General features: G+C 28.9%; 2 protein-coding genes and 1 pseudogene across 2 annotated transcripts; all 3 read right to left on the minus strand.

The window, feature by feature from the left end:
* Window positions 1–508: 508 nt before the first annotated feature.
* On the minus strand, window positions 509–1,743 carry LOC114195930 (probable 2-oxoglutarate-dependent dioxygenase AOP1). Its single transcript, XM_028086377.1, has 3 exons — window positions 1,361–1,743; window positions 887–1,220; window positions 509–807 (listed from the first exon to the last, which is right to left on the minus strand). Exons 1-3 carry the CDS (start codon window positions 1,741–1,743, stop codon window positions 568–570), a joined length of 957 nt encoding a protein of 318 aa, XP_027942178.1. The 3' UTR covers window positions 509–567.
* A 3,401-nt stretch (window positions 1,744–5,144) lies between these two features.
* Window positions 5,145–7,232, minus strand: LOC114162959 (probable 2-oxoglutarate-dependent dioxygenase AOP1). The gene is made up of 4 exons (XM_028046978.1): window positions 7,125–7,232; window positions 5,925–6,353; window positions 5,488–5,812; window positions 5,145–5,403 (listed from the first exon to the last, which is right to left on the minus strand). The coding sequence occupies exons 2-4, from the start codon at window positions 6,296–6,298 to the stop codon at window positions 5,170–5,172; spliced, it is 933 nt and encodes a 310-aa protein (XP_027902779.1). The 5' UTR covers window positions 6,299–6,353; window positions 7,125–7,232; the 3' UTR covers window positions 5,145–5,169.
* Window positions 7,233–9,946: 2,714 nt separating this feature from the next.
* On the minus strand, window positions 9,947–11,225 carry LOC114164422 (annotated as a pseudogene).
* Window positions 11,226–20,877: the final 9,652 nt, after the last annotated feature.

Below are 20,877 nucleotides of genomic sequence, written 5' to 3' on the forward strand. Positions count from 1 at the left end.
AAATTTTATAAAGATAAAAATACCTTTGTAAAGTTTTAGATAATAACCTACTGATACAGAAGAATGATTTTGGAATTTTTAAGGTCTCTACTAAAATATTTTTTTTTTCTTTTTATAAATTCTGTAGATATTTAACACTATTTTTTTATGCTTGTACCGTTAATTTAAACTTTTTTTTATATTTAATTATATTTAATTTTTAACAATATTAAAATATAGTTATTTTATTATTTAATTATTTTTTAACTTTTATCGATGAACGTTAAATAAAATATGAAACACACATATATAACAATTATGGACATTTCTGTTTTTTAAATAAAATAAAACTACATTAATGTTGATTAGGTCAGATTTAATTTAATATTATACTTACCTATGTATTTTTTATAGAATTTAATGCATATTAATGTTCTAAGAACACTAGTTAACAAGATCCATCGATAATTTAGAAAAAAAAAAAGGAACTTATTTTCATGTAAAAAGTTTTATTAATGTAAAAGTCGCTCTTATTATTCTGCATGACATTATAAGGAGATATATATAGCAATCTCATAAATATCTCTTTCAAATACATTCAAACACTTCAAGAGCTTCTAATGCATTTGAAACATAGGAGTCGAAGTATTCTCCATACTTGAATGGACGATAACGTAAGGGATGAATCTGATTATCCACAAACTCTTCGGGCACCTTAATGTTGATATCGTCCTTTGGGTTTGCAAAAAGTCCAAATGAGTATCTCTCTTTCTCTCCTTTCAATACCACTCTGTGTTTCACTGAATGAAGTCTTCCATTGCTCCATGCCTGTTCATTCATGCAACTTCATTATTACAATCATTCAATCAATATATATGCTCAACAAAGAGTTTCAATGCATATATACCTGTAATATATCACCAACAAGGACTACAACGCCATCATGGGGTATCTCCAATTCAATCCATTTGTCTGTTTTCGATAACACCTCAAGTCCTTGAACATCTTTTTGGCATATAATGGTTAAAGTACTGCTGTCGGTGTGAGCTGGAAGAACAGTTTCATGTTCATTATCGCTTTCATCATCAACTCTGTACTTCATCAATCGTGAAAAGCTCGAGCTGTTCATGTTTTCGGCATCTGAAATGTAATGTTGGGGAAGACCATAACCTTCCACTATCATTTTCAAAACAAGGAAACTCAGTTCTACCAACTTTGAGGTCATGGTCTTCAGTGTCTCACTGCAAGTCCATAATTGAAACTTATAATCAAATTCAAGGAATAAAAGGACTAACTAATACTAGTGATCCAAAATAGGTCATAATTCAGAACAAAATCATCAAAACAATAAAGTAGAAGTAAGAGAAGAAATTATAAGTACGAGAAAGGTGGGTTTCCTTGTGGCCACAGGAAGTTGGCGAAGGCTTCAGCGTTATCTGAGAGAAAAGTATCATCGATGCCAAAGCTTTCAGAGAGGGGAATGGGAGAGTTCTTGCCATTGTAGTTCCTATAAGGCTTTGCAGTTACGTATTGCTGTTTCGTTTCTTCAGGCAAATCAAACAAAGCTTTCATGTTATGAAACATGTCTTTGCAAACAGTGTTGGGGATGATCTCATCATCACAGATCAAGAGGAAGCAACCGTGATTCTCACACGCTTCTCTCACCTTCTTGCTCATCTCTTTCCACTCCTCACTCCCTTCTTCTAATCTCATCCCACCCTTGCACAAATCAAAGCATGGAATCGTCATATTCTCACTTCCCATTTTCACTCTATCTATGCCTTCTCTTCTTACACACACTTCTGTTTGCCATATATATAGAGTTTGTCATATACAAAGTATGAGTCCCTATCCATCACTAAAATAAAATAAAATTAAATGCTGCTAAAATTTTACTAGAAAATTAAAAAAAAATTGTTTTTATTTAAATTACCTATAATAAAATTGTTATTTAAAATTGTTTTATAATCATAATAGTAATAATTTTATTGTTTTTATTATCATATAAAAGTAAAATAATTATTATTATTGCAATAATGATGACAATAATTATAATAATAATAATGACTATAATAATAATAATAATGACTATAATGATAATAATAATGACAATAATAATAGTAATGACAATAATAATAAGTATTAAATATGTTTTTGATAATTTGCAGTGAAATTGAAATTAGTCTGTCTTTAAAAGTTTGATATAATTTAATTTTTTAACTTTAGAAGATTTTGAATTTAATATTTTTGTTTAAATTTTGTTAGATTTATTTGGCGTTTAAGATGTGTTTGATGATAACATTAAAGAAAAAATTTATGCAACGTAATAAACAACCTGAATGCTTAACAAATCAGGCTAGAAGTCCATATTTTCAAGGACAATGATATTTTGATCCACTTATAATCCATCACTCCATTCACCCTTTAATTATCTATTTTAATATTTTGTTTAATTTGTTTTAGTGGTGTGATACGATGTGATGATCTAAAAGTGATTATAGATTAAAAGTGAGTCAAAATATCATTATCTTATTTTTAATAATACTTTATTTTTTTTTATCAGCAAAGTTTAATGACACTTTATTGAACATTATAGTTTAAGAACCATATTAAAAGATTTACAAAAATGATGTTGAATGAATTTTCTGCAAAAACGAAATTTATTATTAATATTAGTATTGATTAATTATTGGTGCATATATTTTGGAGTTACGGAAACACTTTAAAATTGGTATCTGAGATAAAAACTTGGAATGCATGACTATAAAGATCTGAAGAAGGAAAGCATTTACCTGTTAGGAAGACTACCAAAACACTTGAAAAGAAACGAGATCCTTATAAGAAAAAAAACCTACAATAACTTTACACACAACCCAAATTTCAAAGCTCTTCATCTATTTTTCGTAGTGTGAGGATTACTAGAGGAACATATTTATTAATATATAAAATTTATTTGTAATTATAAAAATATGTCAGTAAATTAAAATTATTGAATAAGTTACAAATAAAAATATGTCAATAAATATGAATTAATTCTATCAATGGAATTACCACCAAATTTCAAAAGAATTCAACCGTCAATGAGTTTACTAATAGATTTTTAAAAAATTTGATTATTGTCCAAAGTGAGAACTTTATCATAATTTTATCAACATATCTAATAAAAATTTATTGACAAATTTTACTTATACATTTATTAGTAAAAATTATTTTCGTCCATAATTAAAATTTTAAAATTCGTTGATAATCAATTTTAAAATTTATTTTTCAATTTTTTTATGCCAAATTATCTATGAAATTATCATAATCGATTTCATTTAACTTTCACATTATTTTTGAATATCAACTTCTGTTTGTTGATTATTTCATTAAAGATTTCATTTCCATTATTCACCAAACGGATAAACTCTAATCTAGTTAATAGTTTTACAATTCAATTAAAAAAAATCCAATTTCTCATCAAAGTATATGGAAAAAAACTTATGAAACTCATAAATCGAAAAGTATAAAAAAATAAAATTGGACAAAAAAAAAAATTTCTAATCCTAATACAAATTCAACAAATAGAATAAAAATAACAATAACACAAATAGAAATATAAAACATATTGACAAAAAATGAGATAAAAAGATCGATAAACATAAAAAACATGATGTTCTAGAATCAAATATGCCAAAATTCTTAAAAGAATAACTATAGAATAGATGAAAACAATGTGAGACAAGAAGTAAAATCAGTATATATATATATATATGAGAAGTTACAAATAAAAAAAATACAATCAAAATTCATTATATAAGAAAATAAATAACTAATTATATTTTTTCTTAACCAAATTATAATTTATTGAAAAAAAAGTTATAACTTATTAAATATTACTTTTAATATTAATAATAATTTAATTAAATTTTACTCTCAAACATAAAATTATAATTAATTTAATAGGGATATTAGTACTAAAAAGATTTTTTTTAGGTCTTTTTTCTTAAACATAATTTTAATTTTACAATCACTTTAATAGAGATATATTAGTATTAAAAAAATTGGAAATCTTATTCTCTTACAAGTAATTTTATAATTAATTTAATAAAAGAATGTGACTAATTTTGTTGTTGTTAAATATTATTACTTTAATATAGGTGACGATTTTGTTTAGAAATATTTTTATAATTAATTTAATATAAAAATATTATTAATAAAAAAATTTAAATATATATATTTTACCTGTTTTATCCTTCAACTGTAAAATATAATGTCAATTTTAATCAAATTTATGTGTGAAAATGAATACAGAAGATGGGCGAGTTATATAACATGCAACATTTGTTCCCATTAACTACTTACCTGTCATATTCTGCACCACAACTTTACAAAAATATCAATACAATTTTTTTTTTTTCCACACTTTTACATGTATAAAAATGTCCTTAACTTAACTATAAATACGTATACAGATATGGACCAATAACATAACATGCAAAATTTGTTCCCATTCATCCATATCTCTCCAATAAATAATATAACATGCAACATATTTGCTTAATAATAATTAACACACCTTTAAATTTCCGTTATTAATTTTAATATTTTAAAAATATAATGACATTTTTTTAAATTATTGTTTTACACATTATTTTATATTATTTGGATTTCAAGAAAGTGACAATATAAAAAGTTATTAAATAACAAATTTATAAATGAAAATAATTAGTCATTATATTAAATAATTAATTTATAAATCATAGTGTAAATTATTTTTTAAAATTAATTATCAAAATTTTAACTATTTATTGTAACATTTCAATTTTAGCATTTTGAAACTAATAAAATAAGATGTTTCATCATAGTATTCAAAATAGATATTTTCGTGTAAAAATATATCAATGCAATCTCATAAGAGTTTAGCTTTAATAAAACATTGATTTATTTGAGTGTAAAATGGGAGTATTGAAGACAACATATGAATCCCCAATTTTTAATCGTGATATTAAAATACTGACCAAATTATCTAGAATCCAAGGATTAAACTCTTTCTATCAATTTTCACACAATACATGTTTATGAAAAAACTTCAAAGAGACTCATAAATCAAAATCAAACTCATCTTATTGAAAGTGATCTTATTGAAAAAGAGGTATAATTATTCCATATGAGTGATCACTCATGCCTCCATTCACACATAGATTGCTTTCAAATACCAGCAAACACATCAACCGCATCTGGTGTGATATTTGAAGTACAATAGCTCATAAACTTTCCATAATCGAACGCACGATAACGAAGAGGATAAAGTTTGTCATCTACCAACTCACGAGGCTCAATCATCACCTCACTGTTCGGTGCTGTAAAAACTCCAAACGAGTACCTATCTCCACTCATCTCCACTTTATGCGTCGGTGAATGAAGCCTCCCATTGCTCCATGCCTAGTTCATTCACGTAACAAAAGTCAAGAACAATTCAATTCATTATAACAATTAATCATCAAAAGAATAAAATTTTCTCTTTACCTTCAGTGCATCACCAATTATAACCACAAACCCATCTTGGGGTATATTTACTTCAATCCATTTCCCAGTTTTGGATAGCACCTGCAGAGCTTGGACTCCATTGTCGCACAGAATGGTCAAGCTATTTCTGTCAGTGTGAGCGAACCTTTTAGCCTTTTCATCGCCACCGTTTCCAGAAACTATGTACTTGTTGAAACGTACATAGGTACCACACTTCATGCTTTCAAGATCAACGGAATGCTGGGGGCCATAACCCTCCATAATCATTTTCAACAAGTATGAGTTTATTTCTGACATCTTTAAGCTCATACCCTTCAATGCCTCACTGCATAAAAAGGATAGTGTCAAATATGATGTCAAAATATCAGTATCCTTAAAAAACATGTTTTTATTCATATTTATGAAGGCAAGTAAAATAACGAAATAATAAAGTATACCAGAAAGATGGATTCCCTTGAGGCCACATGATGTTGGTGAAGTTGTCAATCGTAACCTGATTGATCCCAAAAGTTTGATAGCTAAGATTCCCTAAGGTCATGTTTGTGTAAGAATTGAAAGGCGTTGAATGTTTGTGTTTCTGCTTTGTTTCTTCTGGTAATTCAAACAATGGTTTCAGATCTTTAAATATGAATTCACGAACACCCTTAATACTCATATCATCATACTTCAAGATGAAGCAGCCATAACTCTCACATGCTTCTCTCACTTTCATGCTCATCTCTTTCCACTCTTCACTCCCTGCTTCTAGTGTCATTCCTCCCTTGCCAAAATCTAAACATGGCAGCACCAAAATCTCACTCTCACTTCCCATTTTTCCTTTTCTCTCTTTCTCTTTCTCTTTCTCCCTCTTGCTGTATATTTTCTCTCTGTTAGGTAAGGATCTAGTTAGTGATGATAGAGTTAATATAGTGTAAAATTTAGTGTAATTAATAAACTAATTAAAAACTCACGGGGCTGTGTTCAGATGTAGAAAAACCTAACACCAATAGCATATCACACACTTCCCCAGATGCTGTCAGTTTTTTCAACAAGTGTATGTATACAAATGAATGCAGAAGATGGGCCACTAATATAACATGCAGCTTTTGTCAGCATTAGTAATCCTGAAAACAGGTTTTAATGAGTTCGATTCTTAATACATATATAAATATGTATACAGAGATAGACCAATAACATAACATGCACCATATATGATCTTTCACTTTCAGAACTAAATTAATAACTTATAATTAAACATCGTTAATATAAAAACTTTTACATTATCAGGATCAGGAATCATCATATATGATAATTTATATAAAGATTGTAAGAGAACCTCAAGCTAGCTATAAATTAGTTCTAACTAAAGTTATGTAATAAAATAAAGTTATGTAGTGCTTGCAAGTTAACTCAGTAGTGTAGTGTAAAATTCTAAGTTATACTTGATTAATTGAGAAACTAAATGATAATTTAATAATATGAAAATTCTAACTATGCTTAGTCATTTGATAAGTCTAAATATTAGCTTAGCAATGTAAAAAAATTACTTATGTTTTTGGAGTGAATGTCTTAATAGATAATAGATGGAGACGAATTTAACGAAAAGAAGAGAAAGTAAACACTGTAAATGGCGTGAACATTGCATATCAACTCCATACCTGTACAACTTTGGGCGTTGAATGAGCTTGACGAATGTAAAACACTGTAATGGGTATCTAAGAACAAAGCTTGCAAATTCTAGTTTTATTATGCTTCGTGTATAAAGAATTGAGGAAGAAAAACATTCAGTATATATATATATATATATATATATATATATATATATATATATATATATATATATAATATGGTGTAATATTACTAGGATCTTCTATAGAAAAACCTCGTAAAGAAAACAAAATTCTAAACATAAAAAGTGATTTCTATCAGTTTAAAATAAAATTGCAAATAAGAATGAATGAATGTGAAACATGATAAATGCAACATGTCATACCTACAAACACATACTTACATCTTGTTTTGTGAGCATGAATTGCAACCCTTTGTGCATTTTTCATTTGTTTTGTGTGCAATTTTCACTCTCCTTCTTCGCAGATTGGGCCTGGTCATTAAATTTTCCTCTTCAATAAGTCCACCGAAAACAAAACCCAATTTATTATCTTTTTGTGGACAAACAAATATTTCAACATAATTGTCGTTTTTCCTTTTTTTTTTTCTATCTCTTTAACATCATTTTTTTCTTAATTAATATAGTGTAACAATAAGAAAGGAAGATATTAATAAACATGATTGACATGCAAACGAATTTGGATATTAATAATAAATAAGAATTTGAATTTTTTTTTACTATTCCTTTGTTGTCATTTCAAACACGTAATGTTGATAAAACTTCGTGTCATGCAATGTCACAACTAACTATGTTTAAACATTTTTAGAAAACTCTTTTATTTGAGTAAGTTTATTTTTGTTAATGTCCAGTCACGAAATGAAATTGGAAAACAAATCATACTAAAATTGGATATTAATTATTTAATTGGTCTGTTCCACTCCAAGCAAAATTAGACCATCCCAGGAAAAAACTTAAGTCCTAGTTGATTTTCTTTTCCTCATTTTACAAGAGGAGAAATAATGAAAGCGGTTACAGATTTAACTATTTTTAAAATAAAATTCATCTTCATTTTGAACGCATATTTCATGAGTATGAAAATTTTATACAATCTTTAATTTTATATAATATGAGTATATTTATAAACCCATCAAAATATTAATTAAATAATTTTTTATAAAAATAAAATAAAAATTACAAGAGAGAAAACATTATATGATCGAGTACTAAATGTTAAATATATATATATATATATATATATATATATATATATATATATATATATAAAATTTTATGTAATGTTAAATATGAAGAAAAAAATTATAATTATATAAATATTAAATGTGTATTTTAAAAATAAGTACAAAACTAAAAATTAAATAAAAGTTTATAGATAAGTTTTTTTAGTTATTTGATAAATTAAATGTGTTTTAGTATATGAGAATGGTCTCTTGTGTTTTAGTATATGAGAATGGTCTCAAGTCTCTATATTTAATTTAAAAAATTAAGTATGATCCATTTTTTTTCTCTCAAATTCCCACACTCTCATCTTTCCTTGAATATAGGTTAAAATCAATATAATTTATGTGCTTTTTCTTTTTACTTATCTCTCTATTAAAGCTATATGAAATAATAGAATTAAAATTTCCACATTCTTTTTATCGATTTAACTATGCTAATATAATGAGTAATGTAATTTTTAAATGTGTTCGTGTTTTCTACATCTTAGATTATGAGATAGACTACGAATAATTCAAGGTTTGATTTTGGTGAAAAAAAAATAATTCAAGTTGATGGTTGGACTCGATAATTTAAAATTAAATAAAAATTTCATTATTTTTTTTTAAATCACAAAGAAGGAAAATTAAATTTCTTTCAACTCTAACCCGTAGGCAGTTGGTTACCTAAGATTGAAAATATGCTCGATAAATATTTGTAAACGAATGCTTAGACAAGAAATCCAATTAACTACAAGAAAAATTAAATTTAGTGTTAAAACTTAGTGATGAAATACTGTAAAACAACATATTGTTAAATATTTTTAACACCGCCAAAGTGATTACACACCCTACATTTGGCTTCAACCAACAAATTATTTTAGTATTTTCTTACAATCGGAAGGTGGCAATTTATTTTTCCATCTTCCTCCTCCATTGAATTCCTTACTTTCCCTTGCAATCGACTTTTCTATATATATAGATGCTGTAACCTTTGACTTTTTCCTTTGTTTTGTGGCATAAAAGCACTTTCTATGCAATTGATATTTTACAAAAACAACTTATTTTCTTTTAGAAATGAGATTCTTTTTTTCTTTTTTTACCTCAAACCTCTCTAAAAAAACCAACAAAATATATTCCATAACTCATTGGGAAGAAAGTTGTTTACATAAAAGAAAAAAAAAATCTTATTTGTGCAACTATCTTAAAAAATTTGCTTGAAAATTCTTTAAAAAAATTCAATTCACTTTTATGGCTTCAAACTTTGTTCTTAGGTTCAATGCTTTTTTTTGGCACTTGTTCAAAATCTTGATAAAAATAAGTGCTGTAATATGTGTTTTGTTAGGAATCCAAGTGTGAGTCTAAGTTCTACATTGATAAGAAATGAGAAAGTAGAGCACTATATAAGAATCAAGACCCATAAACCTATTGTCTTAAGGTTTTGGGTTGAGAGTGATATCAGTGTCTTATGTGGTTAGACTCAGATCTCATTGATGTTGTTCTTCCCGGTGAAACCCCCAGGTTACACAACCAAAATTACATTGTTTTGTGAGAATAAGTAGCCATGCATATTGCTTCAATTTGAAACATTAACTTCACTTTTTCTTGTGGTGAATTAGAACACCCCACAGTAAAACAAATAGATAATGTGCATATATAATAGATGCGAAAAGTTTTATTAATGTAAGTCACTCTAATTGTTCTGCATTACATATATAAATATATATAGCAATCTCTTGCTCCTGTTCATAAATATCGGTTTCAAATAGCTGCAAATTCAAGAGCTTGTAAGGGATTTGAAACAAAGTTGTTGAAATAGTGTCCATAAGTGAATGGACGATAACGTAAGGGATGAATCTGGTTATCCACCAACTCATGAGGCACCTCAATGTTCATCTCTTCCTTTGGGTTTGCAAAAAGTCCAAATGAGTATCTCTCTTTCTCTCCTCTCAACATCACTCTGTGTGTCACTGCATGAAGTCTCCCATTGCTTCATGCCTGTTCATTCATGCAACTTCATTATTATAATCATTCAATCAATATATATATGCTCAAACAATTTCAATTCTCTGCATACCTTTAGTATATCACCAACAATGACTACAAATCCATCATGGGGTATCTCCAATTCAACCCATTTGTCTGTTTTGGATAATACATGAAGTCCTTGAACATCTTTCTGGCATAAAATGGTTAAACTACTGCTGTCTGTGTGAGCTGGAAGACAAATTTCACATTCATTATTGCTTTCACAAACTTTGTACTTGATCAATCGTGAATAGCTAGAGTTTTTCATGTTTTCAGCGTCTGAAATGTAATGTTGGGGAAGACCATAACCTTCCACTATCATTTTCAACACAAGGAAACTCAGTTCCACCATCTTTGAGCTCATGGTCTTCAGTGTCTCACTGCAAGTCCATAATTGAAACTTAATCAGATTCAAGGAAAGTGATTCAAAATAGGTCATAACTTGGAACAAAATCAAAATAACAAAGTAGAAGAGAAGAATTTCTAAGCACCAGAAAGATGGGTTTCCTTGTGGCCACATGAGGTTGGTGAAGGTTTCAGCCTTATCCGAGAGAGGAATATCATCGATGCCAAAGCTTTCACAGAAGGGAATGAGAGAGTTCTTGCCATTGTAGCCCCTATAAGGCTTCGGAATTACGTATTGCTGTTTCGTTTCTTCAGGCAAATCAAACAAAGCTTTCATGCTATGAAACATTTCTTCACAAACAGTGTTGGGGATGATCTCATCACAGATCAAGAGGAAGCAACCGTGATTCTCACACGCTTCTCTCACCTTCTTGCTCATTTCTTTCCACTCCTCACTCCCTTCTTCCAATCTCATCCCATCCTTGCAAAAATCAAAGCATGGAATCGTCACATTCTCACTTTCCATTTCGCTCTATCTGTGCCTTCTCTTCTTGCACACAGTTTTGCCATATATATATAGAGAGTTTGTCATACAACAAGTCAAATATGAGCCAGCTATATCCACTATCCGTCCCTTTTTAATTAAATTAATTTATTAAAAAAAATTAATCTTATAAACTTAAATGAAAAACATAAATTTAAACCAAAAACTAAATCCAAAATGTGGTGGCAAACTTTGTTCATTAAGCGAGTTCTCAAGCCATGGAAAAAAACTTTAAAGTCAAACAATTATATAATAGATTTCGTTGTGGTACTTTATCATAGCGCGAGGCTTAATAATGTATGCATATTAATTAATTATATGAAGAATTAATACTTAATAATTTTTTTAAAACATTACTTAAAGGAGTTGCTATAAAGTAATAATAGTAGGATCTTGCAGAATATTATAAGGAAGATGAATTAAATGAACTTACAAAATAATTAAGATTCCCTTATTTTAAATCTGACTATGTGTGTATATTATTTAATTAAGTCCACTTATTTTATTCTTTTGCCAGACACATAACCATTAGAAAACACATATCATCAATTAGAAACTTGCATTTGATAAAGATTATAGTAATTTTATATGAAATGATACTCTTACTTTTCTTTCAAACTTCAACTCCTGGTATTTCTTAATTAATTTTTTATTTATACCAAAATGTCGCTAATCACACTAACAAATAAATAATTAAAATACTCATACATACTATCTCAATATGAATTAAAGATTAATGCATTATAAATTTTACTTTGTGAACACAATTTTTTTTGACATTCTTATGCCAGATCGGCTACGTAGCTCCAACAAAAAGAATAAAAACCAAAAGTAAAATATATTTAGGGGAAGTATACATGAGCCCTCATACAAATTTGTCACATATTAAATATTTATGCGACTAGAATTGTTCCCATCGCAAAAGACAAAAAAAAGCTAGATCTTGTTTTTAATAAATTTTATTTTATGTTTAACTCTTTTTGTTAAGAAAATATTTTTTTAACACCTAATTATCTTCTCAAACAATTATTTTGACAACTTTTTTTGATAAAAAAATTTAGTAAAAACTTTAAATAAAATAATAATATGCATTGCACAGTGGTTGCATAAAATAATAAAAATGTCTATATATTATAAATTTTTAAAATACTAATATATGTTATTATATTACTATATTATTAGAAATGAATTATAAAGTGTGTTTTTTTCTTCTTTTTAATAAATATATGTCAAAGAGTATATTTTTGAAACTTGTTTAACCAGTAAACTTTTTTTTGGAAAGTGATGAAAATGATGGTGCTTGCATGGAAAGGTTGCATTAAATAAGATAGAGGAGTTGGACATATCTGTAGTTATGTGTAGATTGTCAATGAACAGCTCATGCCAGATATGAGGAAGCTGAAGTCAGAAGTAGTTGCATTGTTTATCTCCATATGTTTCTTATCAGGTAAGACATTATTTGTCTGTCTTTAGTTCTCAAAATGTAAAACTTCAACATTCAGAGTCTCATCTAAACTATAGATATCAAGTTCCGTGTCGAACATGGAACACTGTAATTCTACACAACCCGTTAATTTTAATTTTTGTCACATTTGGATACTTGTTTTTGTCTTTTTCTTCCAAGACAGAAGAGATAGATATAGAGATGGAGAACACAGACATTGATGCAAAGGTTGTCTGGTGCAAAAAGACAATAGGTGGAACAAGTTCATGTAATGTAAGTATATTTGTTTGTGATATTAATATCTGTCTTGTCATTGAATAGGTCACAACAAGGACATGGTTCTACTATATGCTCCTTGTTGTGAGTATGTGTCTGTTTCTCTTTGCTGGTGTTTTTTTTCCTGTTTGATGTGATTCTACCAAAGATGAAGAGTTCTGAAATTGGGACCAGGCGTTCTGAAATTGTTGTCACTACCTGTTTCCACTTTAAAACTTTGATCTTTACAAATGTAACGTTAGTATCTTTCTCTAGGGCTAGCAGAAAGAAAATAAGTAAAAGACAAGAGTTGGATACATGTATTCCAAAATTCCATGTTACTGATTTGGGGAGGTTCTGCATAATAGGGGATGCAAAATAGTTGTGTGGTAACATTGTGGAGCAGTCTTATAAAGAAAACGAGAACATGTTTATTACGAAATTAATGATGAAATTTGGTACCTAAATAAGTAGTGGGTTGAAAATGTTGGTTTGATGACTTGGACTTGAAACCGACAACACCTTATTTATAGGAGTTTAAGTTTTACATGACATGTTCTGATTACATTATTACCCACAAAGATGTGAAATTTGGGTGTCTAAATTATAGTAAAGTTTCTTGTCTAATGCTTGCATTAGCAACAGCTCTTCATTTGGTAATAACTACTTTAAAGTGATGTATTTCTATTGATGTAGAAGGTTACTTTTTGAAAGTTTTTTCTTTTTTTAATTAAATAACATTGTTACGTTAATAACTTCCATTTTAAAACTTAATGATTGTTACAGTAATTAATAAAAGTAATGTTATTTTGAAATTTTATTTTGACGGAAGTAAGATCACAACAAATATAAATTTTGTATATATGATTTATGTGATGTGAACTTTCAATGTATATGGGAGTTTTAAAAAATTAATTAATCAAAAGTTATTAAATAATGTAATATTGTGTAACTTACATGATTTAATTTTATTTGTTTTATAAACAATATTTTTATTATGTATCTCTTTAACGTTAATCTTCATCTTATACAAATAGAATTTTCTATATTTATCGAGAAAATTGAGGATGAAATCAATATCTTATTTAACCAACATAAACACTTCAACTTTACTTATCTTTTCGATGCGTAAGCAATGATGGTGCATGTTGATTCTTATAAATTATATTTAGTTATATGACTAAACTTTGCTCGGATAAAATCAGTTTCCCTCATAAAAGGACAAATGGACAAATGGATGTTGTTATTATAGGAAGGAGAAACATCATATTATTCGAGGTTGGATGTGGAATCATCCTTTTTCAAGTTTTGTAGACTAGAAGATGAGTTATGAGAATGTGCACTTTGTAACATTTAAGTTACTAAAAGGTTACGTGTTAATATGACTAAACATTCTTAATACACCTTCGGTATGTATTTAATTTCCTTTAATTAAGAACTTCTAACAATACATTATGCACATGACCAAATCCCGCATATGACAAAATACAAATGAGGTGCATCTTATCATCTCTATAGACCTCAAATATTACAAAGAATATATGTATACAATTGTATCATAGGGTTATCTTTCACCAACATAGATCTAACAATCTATATATAATATAAAATAAATTTGCAAAAAAAAAAAAAACTGGATGTCCAACACAATACCATAAATCAACCTTCCCACGAGATTTAGCGAGAGAATTTTTTTTTTCACAATAGGTTATTTATGATCATTCCAAGACATAACTATCTCTTTTGCAATTAGTTTGCCTTAACATCAAAACAACACAACATAGGTGATGACAATAAGGGGTTAGAGTGAAAGATAATAACATTATAACATATGAAATCCTTGTATTTATCTTATTTTTGAACTAATATAGGACAGATTGAATACACGACTTTGAACATAAACATCAATCAGAATATAAAAAATTTGCCTTTGATATTTTTGTGCTAACCATTATTCTCCATTCCACTTATCGTGAAATTTATTCTCTTTCCTAATCTCCATGTTAAATTATTGTCGAACCAATTTAGATATTGCTATGGTCTTGTTACTCTCTTTAAATCCCTCCACCATACTGATTCATATTACGTTATAGTTTCTTTATTGTAGTTTTCAGTAGCAAACCTCCATTTCCATTTAGCTAAAAGTGCCTCATTAAATGATTGTACGTCTTTTATTCCTAGGCCTCCTTTATCTTTTGGTTTGCATATGTTTGTCCATTTCACCTATGATATTTTCTTTCCCTCTGATCCCCACTCCAATAAAAAAATGTCTTTGAATATTTGTGATTTCTTTAATCACCAGTTTTGGTGCTTTGAAAAGAGATAAAAAGAAGAGGAGTGTGGTGATTACAGATTTAATCACAGTATCTCTTCCTGCAAACGATAATTGTCTACCTTTCCACCTTGCTAGTCTTTGCTTGATTTTAGGAATCATACTTTCCCACATCTCCCTCTTTCAAGGATTACCCTCTGTTGGGATTCCTAAATACATGAATAGTATTGTCATCTTAATGCAGTTCAATATGGCAGTATAGCGACTTAACTCCATAGTATTCACCCTTGTCTCTCCAAGTTTACTTTTAAGAAATTAACTTTTAGTCCAAAAACTAATTCAAAACACCTTAAAATACATTTGATTGTCATCACATTTTGCACTGTATTCTCACATATAAAGAGAGTATCATCAGAAAATTGTAATAAATTTATTTCAATGTCATTACTTCCCACCTTAACACCCTGTAAGACATGCAACTTTGTAACTTGTCTTACTAGCCCTGCTAACCCTTCAATCACTATCAAGAATAAAAAAGGTGCAAGCGGATCATCTTGTTTAAATCCTCTTGTTGGACTAAATTCATCTATGGGACTTCCATTTTGTCACAACCGAAATCGCGACGGGACGACGAACCAAAAATAAAATTTGTAAAAACAGAGTTTGGAATCGCCACCATAGTTATTATAGGAAACTATGGAAAACCATCAAAAAAAAGCAAGGTTTGCAAAAAACCAGAATTTGGGTCCGGGAGTCGGTTACACATGGGGAAGGTATTAGCACTCCACAACGCCCATCCTAAGACGGTACCTTTATTAAATGTGCAAAAGTTTTGTGATTTTTCAAAATATTTAATTTTTCCCAAAATTAGTAATAAAAGAATGTACAATAAAACAAAACTATTTTTTTGATTTTTTTTGGGCCCGACGAGGATTAATCCTCACTCCTACGTATATCTCCACGTGAATGGAGAATCAGGGTTACGTAGTTCTTTTTAAAAAATCTATTTGGAAAATTATTTGAAAATGATTTAATTTGTTTTATAATTTTGAAAATCTTTTTATTTAAATTTTAGTATTATTTTTAAATTGGTTCATGCTACGCGAGCGGCCGGATAGACACTTCAAATATTTTTTTTCTAATCTTTTATTTTTTTTATTTTTTAATCATTTATAAATTTTTAATATTTTTTTAAAGTTATTTTAGAGTAGTTGTGGATGTCATTGCGACGTGAGCAACCAAATAGATATAAAAGAGTAAACAAAGAAAATTATATTTTATTCTTAGATTGATATATATTTTTTAGAAAAAAAAAAGGAACGAAAGTCTAAAATAGGTGTCATGCAACGCGAGCGTCCGAACAGACACCAAAAAAATGGGAAAAACAATTTAATGATTTAAAAAGAATAATAAAAAAATTGATAAAAATAAATCAAAAGGAAAAGAATGAACTAGCATTTACGTACCTTAAAAAATATTCAATATCTCCCCACCTTTTCTCTTTTTCTTATTCTTTGCCTCCTTTTCTAATATTTTTGTTTTTTTCTAGAGAGATAAAGATGAGAGGTGTCTGTCTATGTGGGTGGTAATGAGAGAAAAAGAGGGTGTAGAAAATGTTTTTTTTCTTTTTCCTACCTCCTTCAATATGTTTTTTTAGAGAGAGATTAAAAAGAGGTGTGCATGTGGGAGTGGTGATGGGAAAGAATTAGAGTAGTGTAGAGAATTTTCTTTTTTTGGTATGATAGAGTGCGTATTTATACTCACATCTTGCAATAACAATGCAATCTCAGTCTTAATTATAACGAACAATATAAGGAAGGAATTGGTCATGATAGCAACACATGAGAATCAAATCATAGTAAATCATAGCACAAAATCAATCCCAATTAGTAATATTGATTCTAACCATTAACAAATCAGAGCACAAAATCAATTCCAATTAATAATATTGGTTAATTTCTCTACTAGGAATAAGGGTAAAAAGTAGGTTGATTTGTTGGGCTCATGAGAAGAAGGAATGCGATAATTAATAACATATTGGGCTCTTTCCTCTTTATTCCTTTTTTTTTTCTTCTTTTTTTTTCTCTTTTTTCTTTTTTTTTAATTTGATGTTTGAAAATCTTTTTGAAAAAAATTTTGTTTCACATTTTTTTTTATTTTCCATTAACTAAAAAACTTTTTTTTTTCGAAAATAAATTTATTCACCCGGATAAAATTGGGTGTTGACACATTTCCAAGGTCAGAAATAGTTGTTCATCCTCTAATCCACTTAATCCATTTCTTGTTAAAATCCATTTTTTCATCATATAATTAGAAAGTCCCACCTTACTAAATCATATGCTTTTTCAAAGTCCACCTTCATAAACAAACAACTTTTCTTTCTTCGTCTTACTTCATCTGCTACTTCATTTGCAAGCAAAACACTATCAAGTAGATTGTGATTGTATAGTACATAACTGCAAAATTCCAAACTTAACACACTTAGAAATTCGATCGAAGAAATAATGTATTGTATGCAAATGTCTTACATATGAAGGTGTGTAGCATGGTTTAAGTGATTTGTTTTTGTCTTCATATTTTCTATTTGAATGAATGCCTAGTTAATTTCTTCACCTTCAGTGTCTTAATTACTATGTTGGAAGAAGGAAAAAAGAAGAAGACAAAGAGACACTATGCACTTGGTGTCTGGTTTCAAAAAACAATATAGGTTGTAATATTTCTGCCTTGTCCTTCAAGTGGTCACAACAAAGGCTTGCATTTAGGGGTAATGTTCAAAAATAACACAACCATATGCTGTTTTGTAGTGAGAATATGTCTCTGTCTCTTTCCCTGGTCCCTTTTGTTGTTGGAATATTGATAAATATAATAAATGCGCAAGAGTTTCAACCAATTTAAAGACTCCTATATGGGAACATGTTTGTCCAGCACATTCTCCGTAGCTGTCATCTCATCTTGTTCATTTCAAATTACTTTATGTGATGTTTAAAACAGGCTTATTCATCATCTTTACTAATAATGAGTTAAAAGAAAACCATCAAATCCCTAAGTGTAAACAAGCAATGGCATTGGCAAAGTTCTTAATACTTGTATTTGAAACTCACATTATTCCCTTATTTATAGCAGTTATGTATTTTGGAAGACATACTTAATCTCATCTTCCTATATATATATTCTATTTGAACCTTATGCATGCGTTTAACGTTAATTTCTCTACCTAAAAATATTAATAATAATAATAAATAAATAAATAAAAATAATGAAAACACTTATACAAGAGATAACAGAGAGGGAAAGTAGTAGCTAAACTAATATTTTTTTTTTTATAATATAGCTTTAAACACTATGGTTAATTAACTTTTATGAAAATATAAAATAATGATATTTCATATTTTATATACAAATTTACACTCTTATTATTTAAAATTCTGAAATTCTAATTTACACATTTTGTAGTGATTGTTTTTGTTATATATATATATATATATATATATATATATATATAAATTTTCTTTTTTCATTTTTTAGATGTACCAAATCATATTAGAATTTCATTCAAAATATATAAGATGATTATATACCTAATAAAATTAAATTCTATGAAAATTAAATTTAATAAATTGAATTATACATTGAGTACTAAAAAAATTCAGATGTGTTACTTATAAATATTCTTGTGGTGGAAACTTTAACTGCATATGCATATGGAAACTTTAACTGCATATATAAGATGATTATATACTTAATAAAATTAAATTATATGAAAATTAAATTTAATAAATTGAATTATATATTGAGTATTGAAAAAAGAAATCAGATGTGTTACTTATAAATATTCTTGTGGTGTATACTTTAACTACATATGTACACTTTATTTATAAAAATAATGATTTTGATTATGATTACGGTCATATAGATATTATTTATTTTAATATATAGATGTTATTTATTTTAATATTACTAATTTTTTTCTAAATCATATGGAAGCCGAGAAGTAAAACGACTTCCAAAAGCATTAAAAATAAGAACATAATTTATAAATAATTAAAGACACCGCAGTTGACACCGCAATTAAGAAGTCAAGTTCAATTCTAATATTTTAAATAACATCACTTATTTCGATATTAGTTTAATATATTTTAATAATAACAAATACCAAAATCTTGTAACTGATTTGTTATTAAACTCGATTAGATTACATACTATTGATTTAATTACCAAATATATTTGCCGAAAAAATTACAACCACATCATGGAGCGAACAAGTTTTTAGTGTTATTTCCTCAGGATTTAAGATTATTACGAGTGAGTGACAGAAACTACTTTACCACTTATTAGATCAGAGAAACAGAATACCAGATAAAAAAAAGAAAAAAAAAACTTTATTCAGAAAAATTGACTAGAAAAGTTAAATATTCAAGAATAAAAAGGTAACTAAAACAGGAGTTAAAAACCTAAAACAGGGATAGAAAGGTAAAACCACTCAAATAATGCATATTCAAGAAGAGGCTTACTGAATGCAGCCGCATGATGGTATAGAAAAGTAAATAATGCAAGATAGAAACTGATCCTTTGGATTCTTTATAATTTTGTGAGTATTTTGAATATCACGATTAGGGTTGTAAAAAAAAGATCTAGTACGAAGAATCGACACACATAACCTTCCGATCATAAAATTTTATTAGAAACTTATTTTAGAAAATTCCTAAATTTATTATGAAATCAAAACTAAATTACGTCTAGAAAAAAAAATTACATTGTCATATAGGAAACAAAAGTTTGGAGTAAATTAAGAATGAATTTTCAAATGTAAGGCCCCATTTTTTCCTGCCCCAGAGGTTAGTGGGCTACCCCTAAGTGGGCCTAAGGGTTGGTCCAATGTATATAAACCCTGCTATGTTGTCCTAATCCCACCTCACATTCACTCTTTCAGAAACCCGCCGCCATCCCTCACTACCTCTCACGAAAAGCTCTGTTAGGGTTTACCCTAAAGTCCCCCTCCTTCAAGCTCAAACTCAGTCCTACTCACGTAAATCGTCCCTTGACTCATGCTTCTGTTTTCATGGTCTATGTTTGCTGTTATTGTTAGGGTTTAGTAACAACCCGCCTCCTTTCTCCTGTTTCACCGTCCGTTCCAGCTGCTGACCACCCTAAGGACAGTTTGGTCTCCTGTGTGCGTGTCGGAGCGTTCCGCTAACTTGATTTCCAGGTACGGGAAGTTAGGGTTCTAGTTTCGAGTCTTTTTAGAAATGTTTCTGCGTTGGTTGTTGATTGCATAGTTGGATCTGTCGTTTTGATGCGTGAAAATACTTTGCATGTGTTGTTTGGTCGGAAAACATGGCTGTTACAGTGAAGAACAGTGGCGAGACCTGTTAATCTCGCCCAAGCGAGTCAATCTCGCCTAAGCGAGATGAAACAGGGAGCTCGCCTAGGGTTATTGCACGAAAGGTCGCCTGGGCGACCTGCTCGAAGTTTTGAGCGAGGGAACACCTCGCCCAGGCGAGAGGGGTCTCGCCTAAGCGAGATCCCGTGATGTTCCCTGAGTGCTCCATCGAACCCTCGCCTAGGCGAAGGGAAGGCTCGCCTGAGCGAGCACGTCTCGCCTGAGCGAGACCCCTCAGCCTGAGCGAGGGACTGAGCGAGGCAGTGCGCTGTTTGGGGTGTTTGTTATTCTTGGATGATTGATATTGGTTTGGGCGTGAA

The sequence above is a fragment of the Vigna unguiculata genome, chromosome 9 (genome assembly GCF_004118075.2).
Source record: "Vigna unguiculata cultivar IT97K-499-35 chromosome 9, ASM411807v1, whole genome shotgun sequence".
Lineage (NCBI taxonomy): Eukaryota > Viridiplantae > Streptophyta > Magnoliopsida > Fabales > Fabaceae > Vigna > Vigna unguiculata.